The 27,043-nt window shown below is 44.6% G+C and overlaps 1 protein-coding gene across 2 annotated transcripts in view; it reads right to left on the bottom strand.

Moving 5' to 3' along the window:
- The window catches only part of xrcc6 (X-ray repair complementing defective repair in Chinese hamster cells 6), a 36,955-nt gene extending 21,973 nt beyond the window's left edge, over positions 1–14,982 (bottom strand). Inside the window, exons 1-7 of one of the 2 annotated variants that reach the window (XM_084322672.1) lie at positions 14,908–14,982; positions 14,305–14,436; positions 10,109–10,221; positions 9,514–9,655; positions 8,569–8,820; positions 3,873–4,059; positions 2,751–2,937 (exon numbers count right to left, since the gene is read on the bottom strand). In XM_084322672.1, coding sequence (XP_084178798.1) covers positions 2,751–2,937; positions 3,873–4,059; positions 8,569–8,820; positions 9,514–9,655; positions 10,109–10,221; positions 14,305–14,377 — 954 coding nt within the window. In that variant the 5' untranslated portion in view covers positions 14,378–14,436; positions 14,908–14,982. The remainder of the gene's footprint in view (positions 1–2,750; positions 2,938–3,872; positions 4,060–8,568; positions 8,821–9,513; positions 9,656–10,108; positions 10,222–14,304; positions 14,437–14,907) is intronic. The other variant, XM_084322671.1, reaches the window with a different exon arrangement.
- Between the last annotated feature and the right edge of the window lie 12,061 nt (positions 14,983–27,043).

The raw sequence follows: 27,043 nt of genomic DNA, 5'->3' as shown, positions 1-27,043 counted from the left end.
TAATGTACAGTCTCCTCCTCATCATACGTATATATTTACTGTTAGGATCTCTGGGTAACAGCACTGTATATTTGCATATCATGTGACAAATGTAACAGTACTATATACCTGTAAGTCATGTATGTCCCTATGTCATAAATGTCATGTCATGTATGTTGTGTATGTCATAAATGTCACTATGAATTGAAAATGGGGGACCCTGATGATGTAAACAAGACAAACGCCTTTCTCTGGTCTGCATCCCCTTAACAATTGTGTGTATTTCTACTGGATTTACCAGATCCAGAGTGAATGAATGAATGAAAACTTTATTTAATACACGAGACCCTCTTCTTGGGACCAAGTAAGGTTTCGTCGATAATCCAATGTACAGTTACTTACAACCCCCCCCCCATCACACCCACCCAACCACCTCCAATGTACAGTCCCCCCACCTACCCAACCTCCACCAGTGTACAATTTCTACGTCAAATGTATATACTCTCTTTTTTTAGACTATTTTTGTATCACAAACAATACTGTATTTGTAAATCTGGTATGTCATAAATGTATAGATGTAGCAGTACTGTATCTGTATGTCAGATATATGTTATGATGAATTGAAAATGGGGGACCCTGATGTAAACAAGACAAAAGTCTTTCTCTGGTCTGCATCCCCTTAACAATTGTATGTATTGAGCTGTACTGTATTGTACCCATTCTGCAATCTGTTAATAACAATCAATCAATATTTAACAGATTGCAGAATGGGTACAATACAGTACAGCTCAATACACACAATTGTTAAGGGGATGCAGACCAGAGAAACACGTTCGTCTTGTTTACATCAGGGTCCCCCATTTTAAATTCATAGTGACATACATGACATACTACAGATAGTACTATTACATTTGTGACATATACGATATGCAAATATACAGTACTGTTACCCAGAGATCCTAACAGAGATTATACATATGATGGGGAAGATACTGTACATTAGGAGGGGGTACTGTGAAGTAACACGACAATGACAAATGTGTTGTTTCTGTTTTTCTTTTTGAAATAGTTGCGGCACACGGAACAGACAGCCCCCAGTAGCCTAGGTTTCCGTTAGAAAAAAACAAATAATAACGCAAATAACGTTCTGATTAACAAAGGCATTCGTTTTGTGGCATTAACGTTAACTAGATGTATCAACATTCATGTACATTTATCATACACGGAAAGCGAACGGCGCAAGCACACACACACACGCAACAACAACACACGTTGTCGCGTAAATAACGTTCTGATTAACAAAAGGCATTCGTTTTGTGGCATTCACCTTGCCTAGAATTATCAATAGCAATAGTAATATATATGTTTCTTTAGACTAGAATAAGTAAAATGAACTTACTATCTCGGAAAAGTTGCAGCATGTCAGTGTTTACTCTGGGTCTCGAGTAGAGCTAAACAGAAACTGAAAGGCAAACGGTCGCTTCCCATTGGTGCTGAGCACAGCGGAGGCGGGTGAAAGCGCTGTAAACAATTGCTCGTAAATGACTGCTTGACGCCTCTGATTGGCTCAGGTTAAAATCCGTCACGACTCGGAATCAAATGACGGAATCTCCTAATCAAATGGACGGATATCCGTCTCAAGACGGAACGCTTTAATGCCTGGTTCTAAGGCTAGTGTGGTTATGGTAGGAATGAGATAGGAGGATTGGGTGAGGGCTGGAGAGGGGAGGGGGTGACAGGATGGTGAGCTAGGAGGGGGAGGAGGTGAGAGAGACAAAGGGTGGTGACTGATTGATCAGGGGAGACAAAGAGATTCACTGGGAGACAGGACATTTGGGTATTGGGGATTCTGGGATAGTAGTATGTTTGGGGGGGGAGACACACCATATGGTCTCCCAGTCAATCCCTTTGTCTCCCCCAATCCTCCTATCTCCTTCCTACCTGGGCAGACCAGACCACACCCCCTTTACATTTAGTCATTTAGCTGCCGCTTTTATCCAAAGCGACTTGAGTGCTACACTGTACTGCGTATGTTAGTATATTAGGAAAAGTGCATGACAATAAGAAGGTTTTAATTTCAGATATTGATTGAAGAAGTGTGTCTTTAGTCGACGGCGAAAAGATTGGTCTGGTCTGGTTTCAGCTGTCCTAACTGGTGGGAAGTTCGTTCCCTAGTATAAAGGTCTACGTTTAACATGATTCTTGAGCTCTCTGAGGATACGAGGCAGTGTCTTCATGGAGTAATCGGCCATATTGACCCATTTGTATTTCAATACTCTGTTCGAGCTAAATAAATCTGTGTTAACTAAGTCTATATATATTTTTTTATTCAATTTTTTTTTGGGCTTTTCTGTATTTTTCACCCATCCCAATTTAGTCGTTATGCCAATTCCCTTCCTGGTCGTTGCGCGCATTGCCCCACTGTCGGCCTGGGGAGGGTGTAGAACTACCACATGCCTCCTCCAATACGCGTGGAGTTGCCAGCCGCTTCTTTTCACCTGACAGTGAGGAGTTTCACGGGGGGAACGTAACGCGCGTGGAGGTGCGCGCTATTTCCCCCAGATCCCCTCCCTGCTGAACAGGCGCCCCCGCTGGACCAGTAGGTAGGAGTCGCAGTTTACAACGACCAGGACTCACACCCCACCGGCTTCCCACCCGCTAACACTGCCAATTGTGTTAGTAGGGACGACTGACCAAGTCGGAGGTACAATGTCTATATTTGACTGAGTACATCCTTGATCTGGTTAAATTCCACTCCACACTAGTCTCACCTGAGCCTTCTTCATCTCGCTGGGAAGCAGCAGGCTGCCGGTCTGGGTGTGGAAGCTGCGGGTCTTGCTGCGGACCGGCTCGTTGTTTTCCCGGTACAGCCTGACGGGAGCGGGCTTCCTGGTTGTCACCGCCGTCGAATAGACCCCCACCGCCACCTTCATGCCCTCGCCCAGGATCAGACTCACCCTGGGAGGGGAGGACGTGGTGGGGGGAGAGAGAGATGGGAAGATGGGGACAGGATGGGGTTGAAATTGCTACTGTGGTGGACGCTCTTTGGTGGACTTCTTGGAATGCGCATAAAGTAAGCGTGACTACCCAGTTTCCATGCTCGTCGGGGCACAAATCCTTTTTTTGTCGACTGGCTCATTGTGACCAGATTCAAGACCAAGTATTTAGCAGCCAAAGTCGTTTTTAACAATAGAAAAGACTGAAAAATCTGTTGCTTCTGGATGTTCCAAAATCTAGGCTCAAATCTAAAAAGGTGACCGAGCCTTTGGGGTGGCGGCCCCCAAGCTGTGGAACAGTTAGATCTGCCCCCAACCCTAGCGATTTGAAGTATCTTCTCACTGGCTTTTTATTCGGGTTGAGTCGTACATCCGTGCTTCTATTTTGACTGTGCGTTTTATATTGTATTTTTCTGTTGTATTTGTATTGTTATACATGTAGTACTGTTTGCTGTACTATTTCTGGTTGTGTAAATTGTGCATCTTGTGTATTTTTATTAGTATTGTATTTACATCTCTTTTGTACTTTGTATTGTGCAGCACTTTGGTCAACCTCGGTTGTTTTTAAATGTGCTATATAAATAAATCTGACCATGACCTTTAAAAGACCTGCCAAACTTGGTTGTGTTAGAATTCACTTCATACATTCAATCAAGTCGTTTTGAGAAGGCCGTCATGTCCAACCTATTAAAAAAATAAAGAATGAATGATCTACCATTTGTAGTTTCTAACTGAACTGTAATTTTACAGTTTGAAATCATTGAATTGAAAGTGAATTGAGCACAACCCTGCTGCCAAAGTGACTTGTGGAATTAACAGACTAACCAGCCACAGCCAGAATTTATCAGCATGTGGCCCGTTTCCATTTCAAGCCCTGTTTGAGACCGAGGCGTGTACCTGGCCAAAGCTCTCTTCTTCTGCACCTTGGCTCTGACCCTTTTCTGAAGGTCCTCCAGCTTCCCACAAGGCTCCAGCTGCAGCCCCAGCTCGCTCTCGTCCTCTGGAGGAGTGACGATGTCACAGAAGAAGAGCGAGACGTCGAAGCCACCTGGCTTCATCATATGCACCAGGTCAATGATGACACCTGTCCGAGAAAGAGAGAGGGGGACTGGTCGAATATCACTTCACAGAGGGTAAATGTGTGCTACTAAGTAGTATTCAATTCATTTGGGATGTTCCCAAATAGTCTATTTGCCAACACAATGAACCCGGAAATTTTGGAACCACCAAACTTTTATGATAGATATGGATAGTATGGGTCACCAGCACTTAGAAACTGCCGGCTACATGTTGGGCAACTTTTGTTATTTGCATAATTAGCTACATTTGCATAATCACCTAAATGGACAAATCTCAGAAACGACTTGATCAATTTCAACAATGTTGGAGTGGTTTTGGGGGTTATTCGGGATGCTGAATCCATTTATGATACTCAAGAGTTTCGGAATTGCAATATTTACTGGAATTTACCAAATTTCAATTTCAAGAGAAATTCTGCTGAATAATATTATGGGGAAACTTACTCTTTGCTTACAAGTCTTGGTTATCATAGAGTCCCACATTAACAAGGTGACAAAAACATAATTCTTCCACCTTAGAAACAAAGCTAAAGTACAACCATTTATAAATCAAAAGGATGCTGAAAAACGGATCCATGCCTTTATTCCAAGCCGACTGAAGAAAATACTTCAACTTTTTCAACACTGGCGTCCGGTAACATTTAGAATTGATTTGAAGGTCCTCCTCCTTATGTACAAAGCCCTAAATGGAACCAGACCAAGCTATATTGGCAATTTTCTTTTCAACTACATGCTCCCAAGAACACTACAATCATCTACTTCTATCATCTTGTATTTTTATTTTCTGCATTGCATTTATTCTGTCTATTTTATGCTCATTTGATGTATTCTAGTGTATTTTCTGCTGTGAAGCTGTTATGGTTTGTAAACAACCCCAACAGCACGACACAGACGGGTAGTTCAGAGTTAGCCAAAAACTAAGGGCGTATTTATTTACAAACAGAAATGAGCAAAAAACAACGTAAAAGCATTCAGGGGGAATGTCTTTAGCAGAGTAGGCTCTGTGGCTCTGCAGCTTATTCGATATCCACTCTGGGAGGAACAGAACAACCGAGAATGTCATTAATCGAACGTAGAAATACGAGGCAGTCCAGTAATTAAGCAGAGTCCAGTACCAAAACAAAGCGACACTTCTTCAGTGTTTACGGAACACACAAAAAACAGAATGAAGGTCTTGAGTCCAGGAAAAAATTAGGAAATACGAGCATCAAAAAATAGACTTCCAAAAACTCACCAAGGGCAAAGTGAGATAGAGGCCTTGCACAGAGTGTTTAGAATGCCCATTTCTCCTTGTTAGGGACCAAGCAGTGAGACAATGAGGAAACAGGAGTTGTAGATGAAAACTGGGTTTTTATTTACCCACAAGGTGCAAAACCATTGCAAACCAAGAATTTGATAACTAGGCCTATAGATGGGTTTCTCGTCCACGTCAGCAAGGAGGCCAAAAGGAATGTAATAATCCTAGTCAGAACAATGGGGCAGACTGTATAGAGGATACTTTGTAGGACATGACCTCGAGAACATTTGAACCTGTTTGGGGAGTGATTTCACACAGATACAACCAGGAATGAGGAAGATATGGATAGTGGTTTACCATTGTATCTTTGTTCCTGGATTGTAGCCAGCTCTTGATAACAACTCATCAACAATAGTCTTCCGGGATTCTGAAATCGGGGAGGAGATAGCGGGGGGAGCAAATGAATGAATGTGGATGAGAGCCGTGATGTAAGTGATTGCAGCTACGGCTGTGGGGGTGCTGGAGACATGATCGAATAGACCTGTATGCGCCTGAATCTCCTAAACACGGCGCGACCCATTCCTAAATCGATCAGAACTAAATCGGCCGAGAAAAAGCCCATTTTTAAGCACCTATTCCCCATGCACATGCGCAGATTGCCCACGGATTGTGACGCCACGCACACCCGCCCTGGACTGTTCCATCAGAGGGGGGAGCTTCAGTGGTAGTGTGAGTGGCTACAGACCACTGCACTTAAATATAAACATTAGTCTACCTGGAGACTCAATGAGGTAATTGTAGATGTCGCCATAAGACGCGTCTGGCCATTTAGTGGGATCATTGTTTCATTATCCTGTTCGGCTGAAAGGACACTGGCCACCGAAGCTCGCCCCTCTGATGGAACAGTCCAGGGCGGGTGTGCGTGGCGTCACAATCCGTGGGCAATCTGCGCATGTGCATGGGGAATAGGTGCTTAAAAATGGGCTTTTTCTCTGCCGATTTAGTTCTGATCGATTAGGAATGCAACCACTTACATCACGGCTCTCATCCACATTCATTAATTTGCTCCCCCCGCAATCTCCTCCCCGATTTCAATGTAACGCGGAAGTGTAGTGGTCTATTAGGCGCTCTACAAATTGAAGTTATTATTATTATTATCATTCTGTTTACAATTGAACATTTCATGAAAATTATCTATAAATTTGGCATCTTCTGAAACATTTATAAACAGAAAATTCATAATAAATGGCACTAAAATTTGGTAAATTCCAGTGAATATTGCAATTTTGAAACTTTTTTTCTCTCTTAAGTATAATAACTGGATTCAGTATCCCGAATAACCCACAAAACAACTCCAACATTGTTGAAATTGATCAAGTAGTTTCTGAGATTTGGCCATTTAGGCGATTATGCAAATGTATGCTAATTATGCAAATAAAAAAAGTTGCCCAACATTTACAACTTAGCATTCGGCAGTTTCTGAGTGCTGGGGATCCGTACTATCCATATCCATCATAAAACTTTGGTGGTTCCGAAATTTCCGGGTTCACAATGGGGCTCTATGGGATGGCAAATAGACTAAAATTTAGGCTCAAATCTAAAAGGTGAGCGAGCCTTTGGCGTGGCTGCCCCCAAGCTGTGGAACAGTTTACCTTTACATATTAGATCTGCCCCCAAGCTGTGGAACAGTTCACCTTTACATATTAGATCTGCCCCCAAGCTGTGGAACAGTTCACCTTTACATATTAGATCTGCCCCAACCTTAGCAATTTGTAAGTCTTTGTTAAAGACTCACCTCTTCTCACTGGCTTTTCATTCAGGTTGAGCCGTACATCCGTGCTTCTAATTTGACTGTGTATTTTATATTGTATTTTTATTGTTATATGTCTAGTACTGTTTGCAGTACTATTTCTGTCTTGAGTAAATTGTGCACCTTGTGTTGTATTTCTATTAATATTGTATTTACATTACTTTTGTACTTTGTGTTGTGCAGCAATTTGGTCAACCTCGTTATTTTTTAAGTGCTATATACTGTAGATAAATCTGACCTTGACGCCTGTAACTGTTCCGCAACTGTAAGTTACTTCCGGGGTAGGCCTGATTGGCCCCGACAGGCACGTGACGCGCAACTTTCTCTGCCGCGCGGCACGCTCCGCGGAGCGGAGTGGCAGAGCTTGCGGAATTATGTAACCGCCCTAATCCGCCATGATTTTCATTCGGCGCTTCAGCTCACCTGGCAGAGCAGCGGTCCTGCGGTCCGTTGTTGACGAGTTCGAATCCCATCAAATTTTTTTTTTAACGTGATTTTTTTTTTAACATGTATTCTTTCGCCGGTTAAGGTTAGGCATGGTTAAGGTTAAGGTTAAGGTTAGGCATTGTTTCGGAGTTGGTTAAGGTTAGAACGGTTAAGTTTAGGCGCTGTTAAGGAGCTGGTTAAGGTTAGAGTTTGTCTTAGAGAATGGCAATATTCTTTCTATGGTTAAGGTTAGGCATGGTTAAGGTTAAGGTTAAGGTTAGGCATTGTTTCGGAGTTGGTTAAGGTTAGAACGGTTAAGTTTAGGCGCTGTTAAGGAGCTGGTTAAGGTTAGAGTTTGTGTTAGAGAATGGCAATAGACAGCCTATTTCCGCGCGACAGCTCTCAGCAGCCTCGTTGCGCGTCCTGAGTTTGCCGCGTCACGTGCCTGTCGGGGCCAATCAGGCCTACCCCGGAAGTAACTTACAGTTGCGGAACGGGTACAGGCGACCTTGACCTAATCATTTGTATTACAAGCCAATCTTTCACCGTTGACTAAAAACACACTTCTTCAATAAATGTCTGAAATGAAAGAAAAAAGAAAAGAAAAAAACTACTGTCTTCTACTATCATGCACTCTTCCACTAATTACTTCCATGTCTATATTACTACCTACTATACTAATACGTCTCTACTACTATGCACTCAACACTGCAGCACCCAAGTTTCAACACTGTTTGATTGTTACTCAGCTGAAAAAGTTGTACCCTTCCTGCTGACCTGTCATACAGAACTTGTAAGTCGCTTTGGATAAAAGCGTCAGCTAAATGACTAAATGTAAATGTAAATGTAAATGTAAAATAAGCAGTAAACACCAAGGAGTTCAATGAAAAACAATCCTTTTTACTCTTGTCGCTAAACCAAAACAAGTGTAGTGGCCTGGAAGTTAGAGAAGCTGGGTTGTGACCAGAAGGTCGTCTGAATGACCACTTAAAAAATATATGCCGCCCACTCTAGCTTTCATCTCTTTGGCTCCAAACCTACCAGTCTCTTTGAGGTCGCTGGCCTTGGTACGTGCCTGGCGGTCCTTAGTGCTGTCGCCCCCATGTGGCTGGTCCCTGCAGGTGAAGACCATGAGACGCTTGTGGGACAGACGTAGCTTGATGTCGCTGTAGAGATTGGAGCAGCACCACAAGGCGTCGCCCAGGGACGTCTCCCCACTTCCAAAGGTCTCTGCTGCCATCTTAGCACCTTTCTCGTCACGCAGGGCCTCGATGTCCTGCACCCGCTTGGCACCTAGGGGGTAATGGAGGGAGAGGGAGAGAGAGAAGGAGGAGAGAATACGAGAAAGGAATAAAGTAGGAGGAGACATGCATCAGCTGAGCTCATGAAAGTAATATGAGAGAAATATGTTAGGCTGTACTCTGACTCTTCCCCTTCCACTGCATGTGTAAACACACCGCTGCATTCATAAATCAACAATAGTCAATTCATAGTACTCGATCTCAGACATCTTTTTTTTTTATATATACTTTATTGATCTCAGACATCTTGGTCGCAAACAACAAGTGATTGTAATCAAATAGAAGGTGATTATCATTAAATGACAACAGTCTCCAATGAGCAGTGGTTCTGTGCCATATTGTATGGCAAAAAACATCATGAGAATACTATAGACCCATTATTTAAAAGGTATCCAGTGTCAATACAACTTGGTCAAATTGAAAGTGAAACTTATGTGTAAAAACTGAGAAAATGTACTTTGTAATTGTTTATGAGGTTGGAAATGTATTCAGGTTGCAGATTATAGAACAACAATAGAAAACGGTCTATTTGGGTAGATATATGAATATAAACCAAAGAGAGTTGTTTACAAGAAAAACTATTTTGGATACCTTTCATTCTATTAGCTGCAGCTGTGTTTCCTCCGTTATGACGCGTCTGTGAAAAGGGTGACTGCTCGTCAGGGCAGGCAATATGGTGACCTACCTGGCACGTCCAGGTCATGGAAGGTGTAGACATGCTTAAAGGACTCCCCTGGGTTCTTGGTCTCCTCCGTCCCAAAGAACACCAGAGCCACCAGGTCTCTCTCACTGCTGATGATCTTACTGGTGTAAAAACTGCGCACACACTGTATGGGGAGGAGAGAGGACACGGCACTTACGATCACAGCACTCACACAGATGAAGACGTTATCCTAAATAATTATATCTATGGTGTAATTACAATTGAATGACATTGCTCTATGGGTATTGCTTATACTACTAACTACTCCTATCTATTTGGTTATACTACTACCTACTATGCTAATATGTCTATACTACTACCTACTATGCTAATATGTCTATACTACTACTAACTAACTACTATGCATTTACTACTATGCACTCAAGACTGTAGCACTCAAGTTCGACACTGTTTGACAAACAATATCTTACTTTTAGCTGCCAGAGTTGTACCCTTCATGCTGACTTGTTGTACAGAACTTGTAAGTCGCTTTGGATAAAAGCGTCAGCTAAATGACTAAATGTAAATTAAATGTATACAGTAAGGCATTAAACACAGATTACTAAAGAGAACTTACCTGCATAGTCATGTCAAAATTAGAAGGCTCCCCGTCCTCTCCTTTGACAAACATCTCCTTGGAGGCATCAACCAGGAAGACCAAGCTGTCTCTCCCTGTGACCTTGTAGTCTCCTGAAAACAAGGTAATAACAACGAGTACCTAATATCAATCACAGAGAATACTGGATTCAGTAACGTTAGTCTTGCCTAGTCTAGCCCAGGCACATGCCTGCATCTCTTATGTTATTACATTACTAAATCCAAATGTTATTACTAATAATAACAGTACTGTATATTTGCATATCATATATGTCACAAATGTAACAGTACTATATACCTGTATGTCATGTATGTCCCTATGCCATAAATGTCATGTATGTCATAAATGTCACTATGAATTGAAAATGGGGGACCCTGATGTAAACAAGACAAACGTCTTTCTCTGGTCTGCATCCCCTTAACACAGTGTTTCTCAAAGTGGGGGGCGCGCCCCCCAGGGGGGGCGCAGAGGCATGACAGGGGGGACATTGAGATTTATTAAAAAAAAAAAAAAAAAAATTACTTTTTTTTTGGATTACAGAAAATGATCACTAAAGTGCTATCTGTTGCAGCTGCACAGTTCTCCATGAAAATACCATTTCTCAAAATCTGAAAATCATTATTTAATAAAACACAGAAAAGGATCACCAAGTTACTCTGGATAAAAAAAACCTTTACAGACAACATTGAGACAAAGCTTCCCGACACATCTCCATCCAAACTCAAGTTCAAGTTTCAAGTTTCAAGTTTCTTTAATAGTTGTCATACAGAAGTACAGAATACTTTCATACAAAATGCTTCTTACTGTTACGCTCCAGAGACTGTGCTAGACAAGATAGTATCAAATAACATAGTATAGCATGTAATTTAGAAGTAGAAAATGAGGTCACAGTGTTCAGTATAGACATATGTACAATGTTCGATGCAGAATAGACGTAACTGAGTTACCATATAATATACAATACTATGCAGTGTACTAATGTACAGTACTATATAGTGCAAAGCAGAAATGGGATGAGGTACAATTTAGGTACAATTTACAGTAAGGTGTACGAGTTGTAGTGCAATCCTTCATCAATAAATATAAAGTGTGGGAAGTGGGTGCTACAGTGTGTTTGTTTAAAGTGGGTGTGTGCTATAAAGTGTGTGGAGTGGGTGCTACAGTGTGTTTGTTTAAAGTGAGTGTGTGCGTGTGGATGTGTGTGCTATGTGCGTTTGATGGTTGTTGTTGTGTAGTGTTCATTGTTCGTTTAGCAGCCTGATGGCCTGGGGATAGAAGCTTCTTCTGAGTCTTTCTGTGCTCGCCTTGAGACTCCGGTATCGCTTGCCTGACCGCAACAGTTCAAAGAGGCAGTTGTTCGGGTGACTGGAGTCTTTAATGATTCTCTTAGCCTTGCCCCTGCAACGCTTGTTGTAAATGTTCTGGAGGGTGGGGAGCCCCCCTCCAATTGTGCGTTCGGCTGAACGTGTCACTCTTTGTAGTCTGCTTCGGTCTTGTGCAGTGCTATTCCCAAACCAGGAGGTGATGTTGCCAGTCAGGATGCTCTCTATTGTACATGAGTAGAAGTTCTTAAGGATCTTCTGACTGACTTGGAACTTCCTTAGGCGCCTGAGGAAGTAGAGGCGTTGTCGTGCCTTCTTCACAACACTGTCAATGTGTGTGGTCCATGTCAAGTCCTCGGATATGTAGGCTCCGAGGTACTTAAAGCTGTTGACTCTCTCAACCGGTGCCCCGTCGATGCTGAGGGGGCTGTAGTCCTTGACCCCCGACCTCCTGAAGTCCACAATCATCTCCTTTGTTTTGCTGACGTTCAGGGAGAGGCTGTTTTCCTGGCACCATCCCGCCAGGACCTTGACCTCTTCCAGGTAGGCCCTCTCGTCGTTGGCAGAGATCAGGCCCACCACCACTGTGTCGTCAGCAAATTTGATGATTGTATTGCTACTCCGCTGAGCCACACTCTTGGAAGAACTCTTTGAAATCTCATCTGATACCACCTGGAGAGCTAGTTTCAGAGTGTGGTGCTGAGTACCAAGTATCTCATCTCATGGCCCACCAAGTATCTCATGATGCAGCAGTTAAGGTGTTGATACCATTCAGCACCACATACAGTATCTGTGTGAAGCTGGCTTTTCATCCATGACAGCTCTGAAAACAAAATATAGGGCCAATTTGAAAGGTCACGATATAAATTTCAATCAATTTAAACATGGCCCATTTCATGACTATTTTGTTGGGGCGAGGGGGGGCCCAAAATATTTTGGTCCGCCAAAGGGGGGCCTGACAGAAAAAGTTTGAGAAGCACTGCCTTAAAGGGGCTATGTATTGCTATTCCTAGCACTATTTGGGCAACTTTACACAATTCCTGTTAGTCTATTGAAGACATTTGTAAGGTTTTTTTCAAAAAAATGCATTGTTTTATATTTCTAATCAAGCACTCAAAACCATAATTTTTCAGCCTCAAGAAATCAGGCTGTTATGGCCTGGCTCCGCCCATAAGCACTTTGAGTGACAGTGCCACACAGTCTGCACTGAGGGAGGGAGGGAGGGAGGGGGGGGAAGAGAGAGAGAGAGAGAGAGCGAGAGAGGGAGGGGGTGGGAGAGAGAGAGAGAGAGAAAAAAAAAGACAGTCCGCCGGCAGCTTGTGGTTTTTTTTTTTTTTTCAATCTCCCGTTTGCGTGTGTGTGGCGCGCTGCAGGTCCCCCCCCCCCCCCCCCCCCCAAGTGCTCTCTATCTCTCTCCCTCTCTCTTCCTTTCTCTCCCTCTCGAGTATGAGGAAATGGTTTCGCTGTGTAGTCAGTCTAGGTAGAATGGGGGCGGGCATTAGCTCCAACCACAGAGCCAATCGCATCACTGTGCGCTACCCAGCGGCAGAATGACGTGACTCAGCCGTTCAAATCAAAATGACCTGATTTACTGGAGGACGAAAGGGGCTGGGCTGAATCTGAGCAATCCGCCAATATGGTATTTAGACCCTAAAACACATTGATACGAACTCCTATTACTATAATACAATGCTAGAGACTGAAAAATGACATTTATAATACATAGCCCCTTTAACACATCCTGCGCCATTCACGTTGTACGACGTGTTTCAAGTTCATGCGAATTCTGCCAATCCACGGCGTACGACGTTATTGAGATCATATTTAATTTTTTCACCCGGTTATTCATAATTCCCTCACGGAGCCTGGTCTGATGCAGTGGGACTCGGCACAACTCTGGAACGCTTCAATACTGCCCCCTGGTGGATGATCGGCAAGTTGCCAAACCGGAAATGGACGAGTCGACCTCTGTGCGTCTCCGAAATGCGTCCGGCACTCGCATATTGTTGCGGGACTCTAGCCACACACCGTGTATATGGATCGCTGCCATAACTCAATAATCAACATGATTTGGGCGTGTATTATTATTATACAAACCGGAAATGGATCGACTCGATCGCCGTCAAATAAGTGGGATCTTTTTGCTCCAGTCTCATCGCCCAACGGTAAGGACGAGGACGCTGACGTTACTTTCAGCCTGTTTGTTTATTATTATCCATGCAAACTGCTCTCATCAATATATCACCCATACTACATAAAGCATTTAACGACGATCACAGAATTATAAACGACCCCCGCCCCCCCTCCGTTCATCCGCGCATGATCAGTCATAACGTTTAGGATCATGTACAGTTGACATTTTTTATATAGCGTGGATCGGCAACAAACGGCATTTGATAATCTATATGCGTTTATGCCTATATCTCACGTTCTAGGAATTACTGCAGAAAACGATAAAAACATATTTATATTCTAGACGGTATTTTCGTATGAATGTATGAATGAAAAAGTAAAACGTTCCCACATCCTGAACGATAGATAATCGATGTTGAATGGGCCATAGTAATGTCAATTTAGCAATACAATTAAAAAAGTTATAGCCCTACAAAGAAGGTGAACATCTCCATAGGCTTACAGTGCTGGCAGAGAATGGTATAAGATGCTCAAATTGCGTGGAATGTGTTAACAATTGTGTGTATTGAGCTGTACCTGTATTGTACCCATTCTGCAATCTGTTAAATAAAGTTTTCATTCATTCATAACTACATAATTTACAATATATTCAGTAGAATAGATGGATTGACTTAATTTCTTGGATTTCTAATAAAGGGATGATAGTAATGACTTTCCTACCTCCAGATTCATCTCCTTCCTCCTGCTCTTCTTCGTCATCGTAATTGGGGCAGAAGGCATCCCATCCTGCCATGGTTCAAGGAAGTGCTGCTCTGCCGCTGTCGAGGTTCAATAACAAAAGGTGATTCGGACCTGCAAGCAGTAGTAACCCTAGTTATTGTGACAATGTTCTCCCGATACCCTTATATTACCAGTTACTGCTTTTGTTGAGTAAATTAATTAAGGTATACAGCAGAGCTGTGCATGGCTGCAAAGCCAATCATAACCATAATTTTCCTGATTAATTGAAAATGGGGGACCCTGATGTAAACAAGACGAAAGTCTTTCTCTGGTCTGCATCCCCTTAACAATTGTGTGTATTGAGCTGTACTGTATTGTACCCATTCTGCAATCTGTTAATAAAGTTTTCAATCAATCAATCAATCAAACCACCACCATAACACAGTTGAACACATGATTCATGAACTGAACTTCAGGCTTTCTTTGGTGTTGGGTAGGCTAACGTTACCCGTCTCTGCCAAACACACGAATGCATAATATATTCACCCAACGGAAGAGCAAAGTCTAAACTCTAAAGTGATTGTAGTAACGTAGAAAGCATACCGTACGATGGCACGAAATTAGAACTAGTCCTCCTCGCTGGGAATGGCGGGTTCAATCGTACTGACGTGACGACTTCTTCTAGTCTACTGTCGTTAGCTACTGATGCCATGGTATAATGCATATAGACTGCCGTCTGCTGGCGATGTAGTGCCTAGCGGGAGTAAAAGAAACCACACATCCTTGTAAAAGACCCAATAGCTAGACAATTGTAAGCGACAAAAAGTTATGGATACCTTAGCCTTAACTGGATTTAAAAAGTATGAGGTGGGTTCTACCGCTCTGTCTTTCTTTTCAAACACACAGTTTCATATTTGTCTCCTCAGCTAGTCCATGAGTGCAGAACAATACCAGAGACAATACTCAACATCCGCATAAAAAGTGTCTAGGATAATTCCTCTGCTGTAAATGTGCTTTTCGACATATCTCCTATATTTTAACCATTTATATATATAAAAAAAATCTCTATTCAATGACGAGTACGGACCTGTGTTACTGTTACCCTGGTCTCTGACAAGAAGTTACAGGTTGAAAAAAAAACTCAGCTCGGAACTAAGCTAAATCTGCACCTGGCTCGCTGATAACAAACTATCATTACACCTGGGTAAAACGGAGTCAATTCTCTTCGGGTCAAATAACAAACTCAGCAAGACCGACGGCTTCTCAGTTACAGTGGAAAGGAAAGATGAAATTACATACCTAGGTTCCATAGAGGCAAAATCCTGTGACAAAATGGCATCCAATGTAATAAAAAAAAGTCAATCAACGAACTAGATTCTTGTACCGGATCTCCTCTCTGGTAAACAAGAATACCCTGAAGACTCTGGCAGGAGCACTCATTCAAGGGTACTACGACTATGCTTGCACCTCATATACCAAAGCACCTCAAAGGCGCTAAAAACTAAATTACAAACATCACAAAACAGAGGCTGGGTGGCGCAGTGGACATTGCGCTCGTCACCAACGCAAGAGACACCGGGTTCGACTCCGGCTGTCGGTGTTGCCTCCGGCTTGGGCCAGCCGTCATACTAACTCAATTGGCAGAGTTAGCGAGTGGAAGTCGATGGGTGGTAATCTGGACGTTGTGGACAGCGACTCCTACAGATCGGTTGGGAACGCCTGCACAGCAGAGACAGGAAATGGCGGGGGTAGTGTGAGCCTCCCACACATTACACCTCGCCAATGAGAATCCGTGCTGGCAGGTGAAAAGATGTGACAGGCTGCCTCCTCGTGTATCGGAGGGGACACGTGATGCAGGGCTTCTATCCTCCCTACAACCGGCCAGTGGGGGGCATATGCGAGCAACGTTCAAGACAGGGGAGGGGAGAATTGGCACAGTGGAATTGGGATGGGAGAAAAAAAATTAAAAAGAGGAGAAAAAGTGGATAAAAAAAAAAACATCACAAAACAAACTGGTCAGACTACTGCTTGACCTTACTCCTAGAACCCACCTCACCCCTTCCCACTTTGACAACCTAGGATGGCTTAGAGTAGACGACAGAGTACAGCAACTTGCAATGGGCCTGGTCTACAAGATACACTACACGACTAAGGTACCCATGTACATGTCAAAATACTTCCCAAAGGTCAGTGAATACCACGACCACAACACCAGAGGGAGCTCCACAAATCATGTTAAACCCAGAATCGGCTCAAACAAGGGACTAAACACGTTTCGCAATTATGCCACATCAATGTGGAACGCCCTACCCACAGCTGTAAAGGAATGTGAATCACTACCCACTTCCAAAACCACTCTCAAAGAGCACCTACAAGAGACTGCAATTCAAAACTGGCCCCTGTAAATGTCCTAACGCAACCCCCTACAATGTACAATAAATGTCCTATTCTATATCCTAGTCTTCTTGGGACCAAGTAAGGTTTCGTCGATAATCCAATGTACAGTTACCCCCACCGCCCACCCCACCCCGCCTACCCAACCCCCCCCCCCACCACCTACAATGTACAGTTTCCCCCCCACCCCACCTACCCAACCCACCCTCCACCCCACCTACCAACCTCCTCCAATGTACAGTTTCTTCGTCAAATATATATACTCTCTTTTTTAGACTTTTCTTGTATCACAAACAGTACTGTATTTGTAAATCTGGTATGTCATAAATGTATAGATGTAGCAGTACTGTCTATCTGTATGTCATGTATGTCATATATGTTATGATGAATTGACAATGGGGGACCCTGATGTAAACAAGACAAACGTCTTTCTCTGGTCTGCATCCCCTTAACAATTGTGTGTATTGAGCTGTACTGTATTGTACCCATTCTGCAATCTGTTAATACAATTTTCAATCAATCAGCAGGAGCACTCATTCAAGGGTACTACGACTATGCTTGCACCTCATGGTACCAAAGCACCTCAAAGGCGCTAAAATCAAAATTACAAACATCACAAAACAAATTGGTCAGACTACTGCTTGACCTTACTCCTAGAACCCACCTCACCCCTGCCCACTTTGACAACCTATAGGATGGCTTAGAGTAGATGACAGAGTACAGCAACTTGCAATGGGCCTGGTCTACAAGATACACTACACGACTAAGGTACCCATGTACATGTCAAATTACTTCCCAAAAGTCAGTGAATACCACGACCACAACACCAGAGGGAGCTCCACAAATCATGTTAAACCCAGATTCGGCTCAAACAAAGGACTAAACACGTTTCGCAATTATGCCACATCAATGTGGAACGCCTTACCCACAGCTGTAAAGGAATGTGAATCCCTACCCACTTTCAAAACCACTCTCAAAGAGCACCTACAGGAGACTGCAATTCGAAACTGGCCCCTCTAAATGTCCTAACCCAACCCCCTCCAATGTACAGTAAATGTCCTAACCCAATAATACACGAGACCCTCTTCTTGTGACCAAGTAAGGTTTTGTCGATAATCCAATGTACAGTTACCCCACCCCGCCTACCCAACCGCATCCAGCTGCAGGACCACAGAACCCATACGAGGCTCCTCCCACTGCCACACTCTCAGGACCGCCACACTTTGCGGACCCACACTCTCCGGACCCTCGCTCCCATTGGCTGATTTGGGTCACGTGACCGTCCCACCCAATGGCTGAATTGGAGTATTGCACTGCGGGATTGATTGATTGAAAACTTTATTAACAGATTGCAGAATGGGTACACGTGACCGTCACAGGCCCGGATTGATTGATTGATTGATTGATTGAAAACTTTATTAACAGATTGCAGAATAGGTACACGTGACCGTCACAGGCCCGGATTGATTGATTGATTGAAAACTTTATTAACAGATTGCAGAATGGGTACAGTACAGCTCAATACACACAATTGTTAAGGGGATGCAGACCATGCAGTACTGTTACATTTGTGACATACAATAAATATATACAAGGGGGAGGGAACTGTACATTTATGATGAATTGAAAATGGGGGACCCTGATGTAAACAAGACGGAAGTCTTTCTCTGGTCTGCATCCCCTTAACAATTGTGTGTATTGAGCTGCCTCTCACCTATCTGTCTGTCTCTCACCTATCTGCCTCTCACCTATATGAATTGAAAATACAGTAAATATATACAAGGGGGAGGGAACTGTACATTTATGATGAATTGAAAATGGGGGACCCTGATGGAAACAAGACAAACGTCTTTTTCAGGTCTGCATCCCCTTAACAATTGTGAGTATTGAGTTTCAAGTTTCAAGTTTCAAGTTTCAAGGTACTGTATTGTACCCATTCTGCAATCTGTTAAATAAAGTTTTCATTCATTCATTCATTCATTCATTCATTCATTCATTCATTCATTCACCTATCTGCCTCTCACCTATCTGTCTCTCACCTATCTGTCTCTCACCTATCTGCCTCTCACCTATCTGTCTTTCACCTATCTGTTTCTCACCTATCTGTCTCTCACCTATCTGTCTCTCACCTATCTGCCTCTCACCTATCTGTCTCTCACCTATCTGCCTCTCACCTATCTGCCTCTCACCTATCTGTCTCTCACCTATCTGCCTCTCACCTATCTGTCTCTCACCTATCTGTCTCTCTCCTATCTGTCTCTCACCTATCTGTCTCTCCCCTATCTGTCCCTCACCTATCTGTCTCTCCCCTATCTGTCTCTCACCTATCTGTCTCTCACCTATCTGTATCTCCCCTATCTGCCTCTCACCTCTCTGCCTCTCACCTATCTGTCCCTCACCTATCTGTCTCTCCCCTATCTGTCCCTCACCTATCTGTCTCTCACCTATCTGTCTCACCTATCTGTCTCTCACCTATCTGTCCCTCACCTATCTGTTTCTCCCCTATCTGTCTCTCACCTATCTGTCTCTCCCCTATCTGCCTCTCACCTATCTGTCTCTCACCTATCTGCCTCTCACCTATCTGTCTCTATCTGTTTCACACCTATCTGTCTCTCACCTATCTGCCTCTCACCTATCTGCCTCTCACCTATCTGCCTCTCACCTATCTGCCTCTCACCTATCTGTCTCTCACCTATCTGTCTCTCTCCTATCTGTCTCTCACCTATCTGTCTCTCCCCTATCTGTCCCTCACCTATCTGTCTCTCACCCATCTGTCTCTCTCCTATCTGTCTCTCACCTATCTGTACCTCACATCTGTCTCTCACATATCTGCCTCTCACATATCTGCCTCTCACCTATCTGTCTCTCACCTATCTGTCTCTCACCTATATGCCTATCACCTATCTGCCTCTCACCTATCTGTCTCTCACCTATCTATCTGTCTCTCACCTATCTGCCTCTCACCTATCTGCCTCTCACCTATCTATCTGTCCCTCACCTATCTGTCTCTCACCTATCTGTCTCTCACCTATCTGTCTCACCTATCTGTCTCTCACCTATCTGTCTCTCCCCTATCTGTCCCTCACCTATCTGTTTCTCCCCTATCTGTCTCTCACCTATCTGTCTCTCCCCTATCTGCCTCTCACCTATCTGTCTCTCACCTATCTGCCTCTCACCTATCTGTCTATCTGTTTCTCACCTATCTGTCTCACCTATCTGTCTCTCACCTATCTGCCTCTCACCTATCTGTCTCTCACCGATCTGCCTCTCACCTATCTGTCTCTCACCTATCTGCCTCTCACCTATCTGTCTCTCACCGATCTGCCTCTCACCTATCTGTCTTTCACCTATCTGTCTCTCATCTATCTGTCTCTCACCTATCTGCCTCTCACCTATCTGTCTCTCACCTATCTGTCTCTCTCCTATCTGTCTCTCACCTATCTGTCTCTCCCCTATCTGTCCCTCACCTATCTGTCTCTCACCCATCTGTCTCTCTCCTATCTGTCTCTCACCTATCTGTACCTCACATATCTGTCTCTCCCCTATCTGCTTCTCACATATCTGCCTCTCACCTATCTGTCTCTCACCTATCTGTCTCTCACCTATCTGCCTCTCACCTATCTGCCTCTCACCTATCTGTCTCTCACCTATCTATCTGTCTCTCACATATCTGCCTCTCACCTATCTGTCTCTCACCTATCTGTCGCTCCCCTATCTGTCTCTCACCTATCTGTATCTCACCTATCTGTCTCTCCCCTATCTGTCTCTCACCTATCTGTCTCTCACCTATCTGTCTCTCACCTATCTGCCTCTCACCTATCTGCCTCTCACCTATCTGTCTCTCACCTATCTGTCCCTCACCTATCTGTCCCTCACCTATCTGTCTCTCCCCTATCTGTCTCTCCCCTATCTGTCTCTCACCTATCTGTCTCTCTCATATCTGTCTCTCCCCTATCTGTCTCTCCCCTATCTGTCCCTCACCTATCTGTCCCTCACCTATCTGTTTCTCCCCTATCTGTCTCTCACCTATCTGTACCTCACCTATCTGTCTCTCCCCTATCGGCCTCTCACCTATCTGTCTCTATCTGTTTCTCACCTATCTGTCTCACCTATCTGTCTCTCACATATCTGCCTCTCACCTATCTGTCTCTCACCGATCTGCCTCTCACCTATCTGTCTTTCACCTATCTGTCTCTCACCTATCTGTCTCTCCCCTATCTGTCTCTCCCCTATCTGTCTCTCAACTATCTGTCTCTCATCTATCTGTCTCACCTATCTGTCTCTCACCTATCTGCCTCTCACCTATCTGTCTCTCACCGATCTGCCTCTCACCTATCTGTCTCTCACCTATCTGTCTCACATATCTGTCTCTCACCTATCTGCCTCTCACCTATCTGTCTCTCACCGATCGGCCTCTCACCTATCTGTCTTTCACCTATCTGTCTCTCACCTATCTGTCTCTCCCCTATCTGTCTCTCACCTATCTGCCTCTCACCTATCTGTCTCTCACCGATCTGCCTCTCACCTATCTGTCTTTCACCTATCTGTCTCTCACATATCTGTCTCTCTCCTATCTGTATCTCACCTATCTGTCTCTCCCCTATCTGCCTCTCACCTATCTGTACCTCACATATCTGCCTCTCACCTATCTGTCTCTCACCTATCTGTCTCTCTCCTATCTGTCTCTCACCTATCTGTCTCTCTCCTATCTGTCTCTCACCTATCTGTACCTCACATATCTGCCTCTCACCTATCTGTCTCTCACCTATCTGTCTCTCTCCTATCTGTCTCTCACCTATCTGTCTCTCCCCTATCTGTCCCTCACCTATCTGTCTCTCACCTATCTGTCTCTCTTCTATCTGTCTCTCCCCTATCTGTCCCTCACCTATCTGCCTCTCACCTATCTGTCTCTCACCTATCTGTTTCTCACCTATCTGCCTCTCACCTATCTGCCTCTCACCTATCTGTCTCTCACCTATCTATCTGTCTCTCACCTATCTGTCTCTCCCCTATCTGTCTCTCACCAATCTTCCTCTCACCTATCTGCCTCTCACCTATCTGTCTCTCCCCTATCTGCCTCTATCTGTCTCTCCCCTATCTGTCTCTGACCTATCTGTCTGTCTCTCACCTATCTGTTTCTCACCTATCTGTCTCTCACCTATCCGCCTGTCACCTATCTGTCTCTCACCTATCTGTCTCACATATATGTCTCTCACCTATCTGTCTCTCACCTATCTGTCTTTCCCCTATCTGTCTCCCCCTATCTGTCTCTCACCTATCTGTCTCTCACCTATCTGTCTTTCACCTATCTGTCTCTCATCTATATGTATCTCACCTATCTGCCTCTCACCTATCTGTACCTCACATATCTGTCTCTCCCCTATCTGCCTCTCACCTATCTGTCTCTCACCTATCTGCCTCTCACCTATCTGCCTCTCACCTATCTGTCTCTCACCTATCTATCTGCCTCTCACCTATCTGTCTCTCACCTATCTATCTGTCTCTCACCTATCTGTCTCTCACCTATCTGTCTCTCACCTATCTATCTGCCTCTCACCTATCTGTCTCTCACCTCACCTATCTGTCTCTCACCTATCTGTCTCACCTATCTGTCTCTCACCTATCTGTCTCTCCCCTTATCTGTCCCTCACCTATCTGTTTCTCCCCTATCTGTCTCTCACCTATCTGTCTCTCCCCTATCTGCCTCTCACCTATCTGTATCTCACCTATCTGCCTCTCACCTATCTGTCTCTATCTGTTTCTCACCTATCTGTCTCACCTATCTGTCTCTCACCTATCTGCCTCTCACCTATCTGTCTCTCACCGATCTGCCTCTCACCTATCTGTCTTTCACCTATCTGTCTCATCTATCTGTCTCTCACCTATCTGCCTCTCACCTATCTGCCTCTCACCTATCTGTCTCTCACCTATCTGCCTCTCACCTATCTGCCTCTCACCTATCTGTCTCTCATCTATCTGTCTCTCACCTATCTGTATCTCACCTATCTGTCTCTCCCCTATCTGTCTCTCCCCTATCTGTCTCTCACCTATCTGTCTCTCCCCTATCTGTCTCTCCCCTATCTGTCTTTCACCTATCTGTCTCTCCCCTATCTGTCTCTATCTGTTTCTCACCTATCTGTCTCACCTATCTGTCTCTCACCTATCTGCCTCTCACCTATCTGTCTCTCACCGATCTGTCTCTCCCCTATCTGTCTCTCCCCTATCTGTCTCTCACCTATCTGTCTCTCATCTATCTGTCTCTCACCTATCTGCCTCTCACCTATCTGTCTCTCACCTATCTCTCTCCTATCTGTCTCTCACCTATCTGTCTCTCCCCTATCTGTCCCTCACCTATCTGTCCCTCACCTATCTGTCTCTCTCCTATCTGTCTCTCACCTATCTGTACCTCACATATCTGCCTCTCACATATCTGCCTCTCACATATCTGTCTCTCTCCTATCTGTCTCTCACCTATCTGTCTCTCCCCTATCTGCCTCTCACCTATCTGTACCTCACATATCTGCCTCTCACCTATCTGTCTCTCACCTATCTGTCTCTCTCCTATCTGTCTCTCACCTATCTGTCTCTCTCCTATCTGTCTCTCACCTATCTGTACCTCACATATCTGCCTCTCACCTATCTGTCTCTCTCCTATCTGTCTCTCACCTATCTGTCTCTCCCCTATCTGTCCCTCACCTATCTGTCTCTCACCTATCTGTCTCTCACCTATCTGCCTCTCACCTATCTGTCTCTCACCTATCTGTTTCTCACCTATCTGCCTCTCACCTATCTGCCTCTCACCTATCTGTCTCTCACCTATCTATCTGTCTCTCACCTATCTGTCTCTCCCCAACTGTCTCTCACCTATCTTCCTCTCACCTATCTGCCTCTCACCTATCTGTCTCTCCCCTATCTGCCTCTATCTGTCTCTCCCCTATCTGTCTCTGACCTATCTGTCTGTCTCTCACCTATCTGTCTCTCACCTATCTGTCTCTCACCTATCTGTTTCTCACCTATCTGTCTCTCACCTATCCGCCTGTCACCTATCTGTCTCTCACCTATCTGTCTCACATATCTGTCTCTCACCTATCTGTCTCTCCCCTATCTGTCTCTCCCCTATCTGTCTCTCACCTATCTGTCTCTCACCGATCTGTCTTTCACCTATCTGTCTCTCATCTATATGTATCTCACCTATCTGCCTCTCACCTATCTGTCTCTCACCTATCTGTCTCTCTCCTATCTGTCTCTCACCTATCTGTCTCTCCCCTATCTGTCCCTCACCTATCTGTCTCTCCCCTATCTGTCCCTCACCTATCTGTCTCTCACCTATCTGTCTCTCCCCTATCTGTCCCTCACCTATCTGTTTCTCCCCTATCTGTCCCTCACCTATCTGTCTCTCATCTATCTGTCTCTCACCTATCTGTCTCTCATCTATCTGTCTCTCACCTATCTGTCGCTCACCTATCTGTCTCTCACCTATCTGTCTCTCACCTATCTGTCTCTCACCTATCTGCCTCTCACCTATCTGTCTCTCACCTATCTGTCTCTCTCCTATCTGTCTCTCACCTATCTGTCTCTCCCCTATCTGTCCCTCACCTATCTGTTTCTCCCCTATCTGTCTCTCCCCTATCTGTCCCTCACCTATCTGTCTCTCCCCTATCTGTCCCTCACCTATCTGTCTCTCACCTATCTGTCTCTCACCTATCTGTCTCTCACCTATCTGTCTCTCTCCTATCTGTCTCTCTCCTATCTGTCTCTCACCTATCTGTACCTCACCTATCTGTCTCTCCCCTATCTGTCCCTCACCTATCTGTTTCTCCCCTATCTGGCTCTCACCTATCTGTCTCTCACCTATCTGTACCTCACCTATCTGTCTCTCCCCTATCTGCCTCTCACCTATCTGTCCCTCACCGATCTGCCTCTCACCTATCTGTCTTTCACCTATCTGTCTCTCCCCTATCTGTCTCTCCCCTATCTGTCTCTCCCCTATCTGTCTCTCACCTATCTGTCTCTCATCTATCTGCCTCTCACCTATCTGTCTCTCACCTATCTGTCTCTCTCCTATCTGTCTCTCACCTATCTGTCTCTCCCCTATCTGTCTCTCACCTATCTGTCTCTCACCTATCTGTCTCTCTCCTATCTGTCTCTCACCTATCTGTACCTCACATATCTGTATCTCACATATCTGCCTCTCACATATCTGTCTCTCTCCTATCTGTCTCTCCCCTATCTGTCCCTCACCTATCTGTCCCTCACCTATCTGTACCTCACATATCTGCCTCTCACCTATCTGTCTCTCACCTATCTGTCTCTCTCCTATCTGTCTCTCACCTATCTGTCTCTCTCCTATCTGTCTCTCACCTATCTGTACCTCACATATCTGCCTCTCACCTATCTGTCTCTCACCTATCTGTCTCTATCTGTCTCTCCCCTATCTGTCTCTGACCTATCTGTCTGTCTCTCACCTATCTGTTTCTCACCTATCTGTCTCTCACCTATCTGCCTCTCACCTATCCGTCTGTCACCTATCTGTCTCTCACCTATCTGTCTCTCCCCTATCTGTCTCTCCCCTATCTGTCTCTCACCTATCTGTCTCTCACCTATCTGATCTGTCTCTCACCTATCTGTTTCTCACCTATCTGTCTTTCACCTATCTGTCTCTCATCTATATGTATCTCACCTATCTGTCTCTCTCCTATCTGTCTCTCACCTATCTGTCTCTCCCCTATCTGTCCCTCACCTATCTGTCTCTCCTCTATCTGTCCCTCACCTATCTGTCTCTCTCCTATCTGTCTCTCACCTATCTGTACCTCACCTATCCGTACCTCACCTATCTGTTTCTCACCTATCTGTCTCTCACCTATCTGTCTCTCACCTATCTGTCTCTCACCTATCTGCCTCTCACCTATCTGTCTCTCACCTATCTATCTGTCTCTCACCTATCTGTCTCTCACCTATCTTCCTCTCACCTATCTGCCTCTCACCTATCCGTCTGTCACCTATCTGTCTCTCACCTATCTGTCTCACATATCTGTCTCTCACCTATCTGTCTTTCACCTATCTGTCTCTCCCCTATCTGTCTCTCACCTATCTGTCTCTCACCTATCTGATCTGTCTCTCACCTATCTGTTTCTCACCTATCTGTCTCACCTATCTGCCTCTCACCTATCTGTCTCTCACCTATCTGTAGGCCTATAATACTTGTTGTGAAGGATCAGATTAAACCGAATATGTATATTTATTTATATATATATATTTAATTGTATTTGTATATCGTTTGATATCCCCTGTATATTCCTTGTACAATATGCATTGAATATCCCCGTTTCTACTAAACAGCCCATAATAGTTTCATTCTACCATTGGACGAGAACCTGGCGCCAGGTTGCCATACCCCTAGGTCCAAGTTCAATCGTGCCGCCTAACATGTCGAGGCAACCCCCGGTTCCGCGCAGTAATATGCCGGGCGAAATACGAATGGTACTATTTGTTCATAGCGCATATATATATGGCGCTCGTAAAGTAGAACTTTCTTTTAGTCCAGTTCTTTACCCTGCAACAGAGTGACAGACGCAAAAGCCTCCCCACGACGCACGTGCGGTGTAGTAGGGCCTACTTGGCCCAGAATAGGCATTGAGATATCGTGTAGATTAATAGTTGAATGGTCATAGTTTGGCACCATACCGTCGAGTTGGACGTATTCTATTAAGCTAATAATAGTCTATTTATGTATGGTGCATCGTTCGGTTCGAGTTCTACAGTTATCAGTACCCCCATCGTTCCTGACGTTATCTGGACGCTTATCCAGGCTGGTCAGACCCCTAGTGGTGATTGCATCCGAGGAGCTCCGGGTCAAGAGCGACTGGACCTGTATATTGGATTACTCTACCCCGACGACGGCGAGCCTTCCACGGCTCTTGGATTATGCTTTGTGTGCTTTGATTATTCCATGGATAAAGGCCAACACTGCCGAGTGTTGGAATTACCCCCCGGAGAGGACTCCAGGTTAGGCGGCGCTCTACACGTGAGGTCGCACCACGTCTCTCCGTTGTGGACCGGCAGATACCGTTCCACAGAGGGTCCAGCTGTATTCGTCTGCGGCCCGAGGTTCTGTGGGCACTGTGTCCAAGACTTTGGATTCTCCCAAGACACCGTCGGCCAGATGGGATACCGCCAGCGGCTTCTCTAACCCCCCCCTCCTACTGTCTTACAACCAGCGGGACCCCCCCCCCCCCTTAGTGTATCCAGCTATAATCATTTAAGTACCATCGCTATCGTTTCCTAAATATTCCAGGTTGTATACTTACTCCCTGCGCAACCAGAGATTGGACATTCAATGTTGATT

Source organism: Notolepis coatsorum (genome assembly GCF_963971535.1).
Source record: "Notolepis coatsorum genome assembly, chromosome: 10".
Taxonomy (NCBI): Eukaryota; Metazoa; Chordata; class Actinopteri; order Aulopiformes; family Paralepididae; genus Notolepis; species Notolepis coatsorum.
The sequence above is the reverse complement of the archived record's forward strand: the minus strand, read 5'-3'. Positions and strand labels throughout refer to the sequence as shown.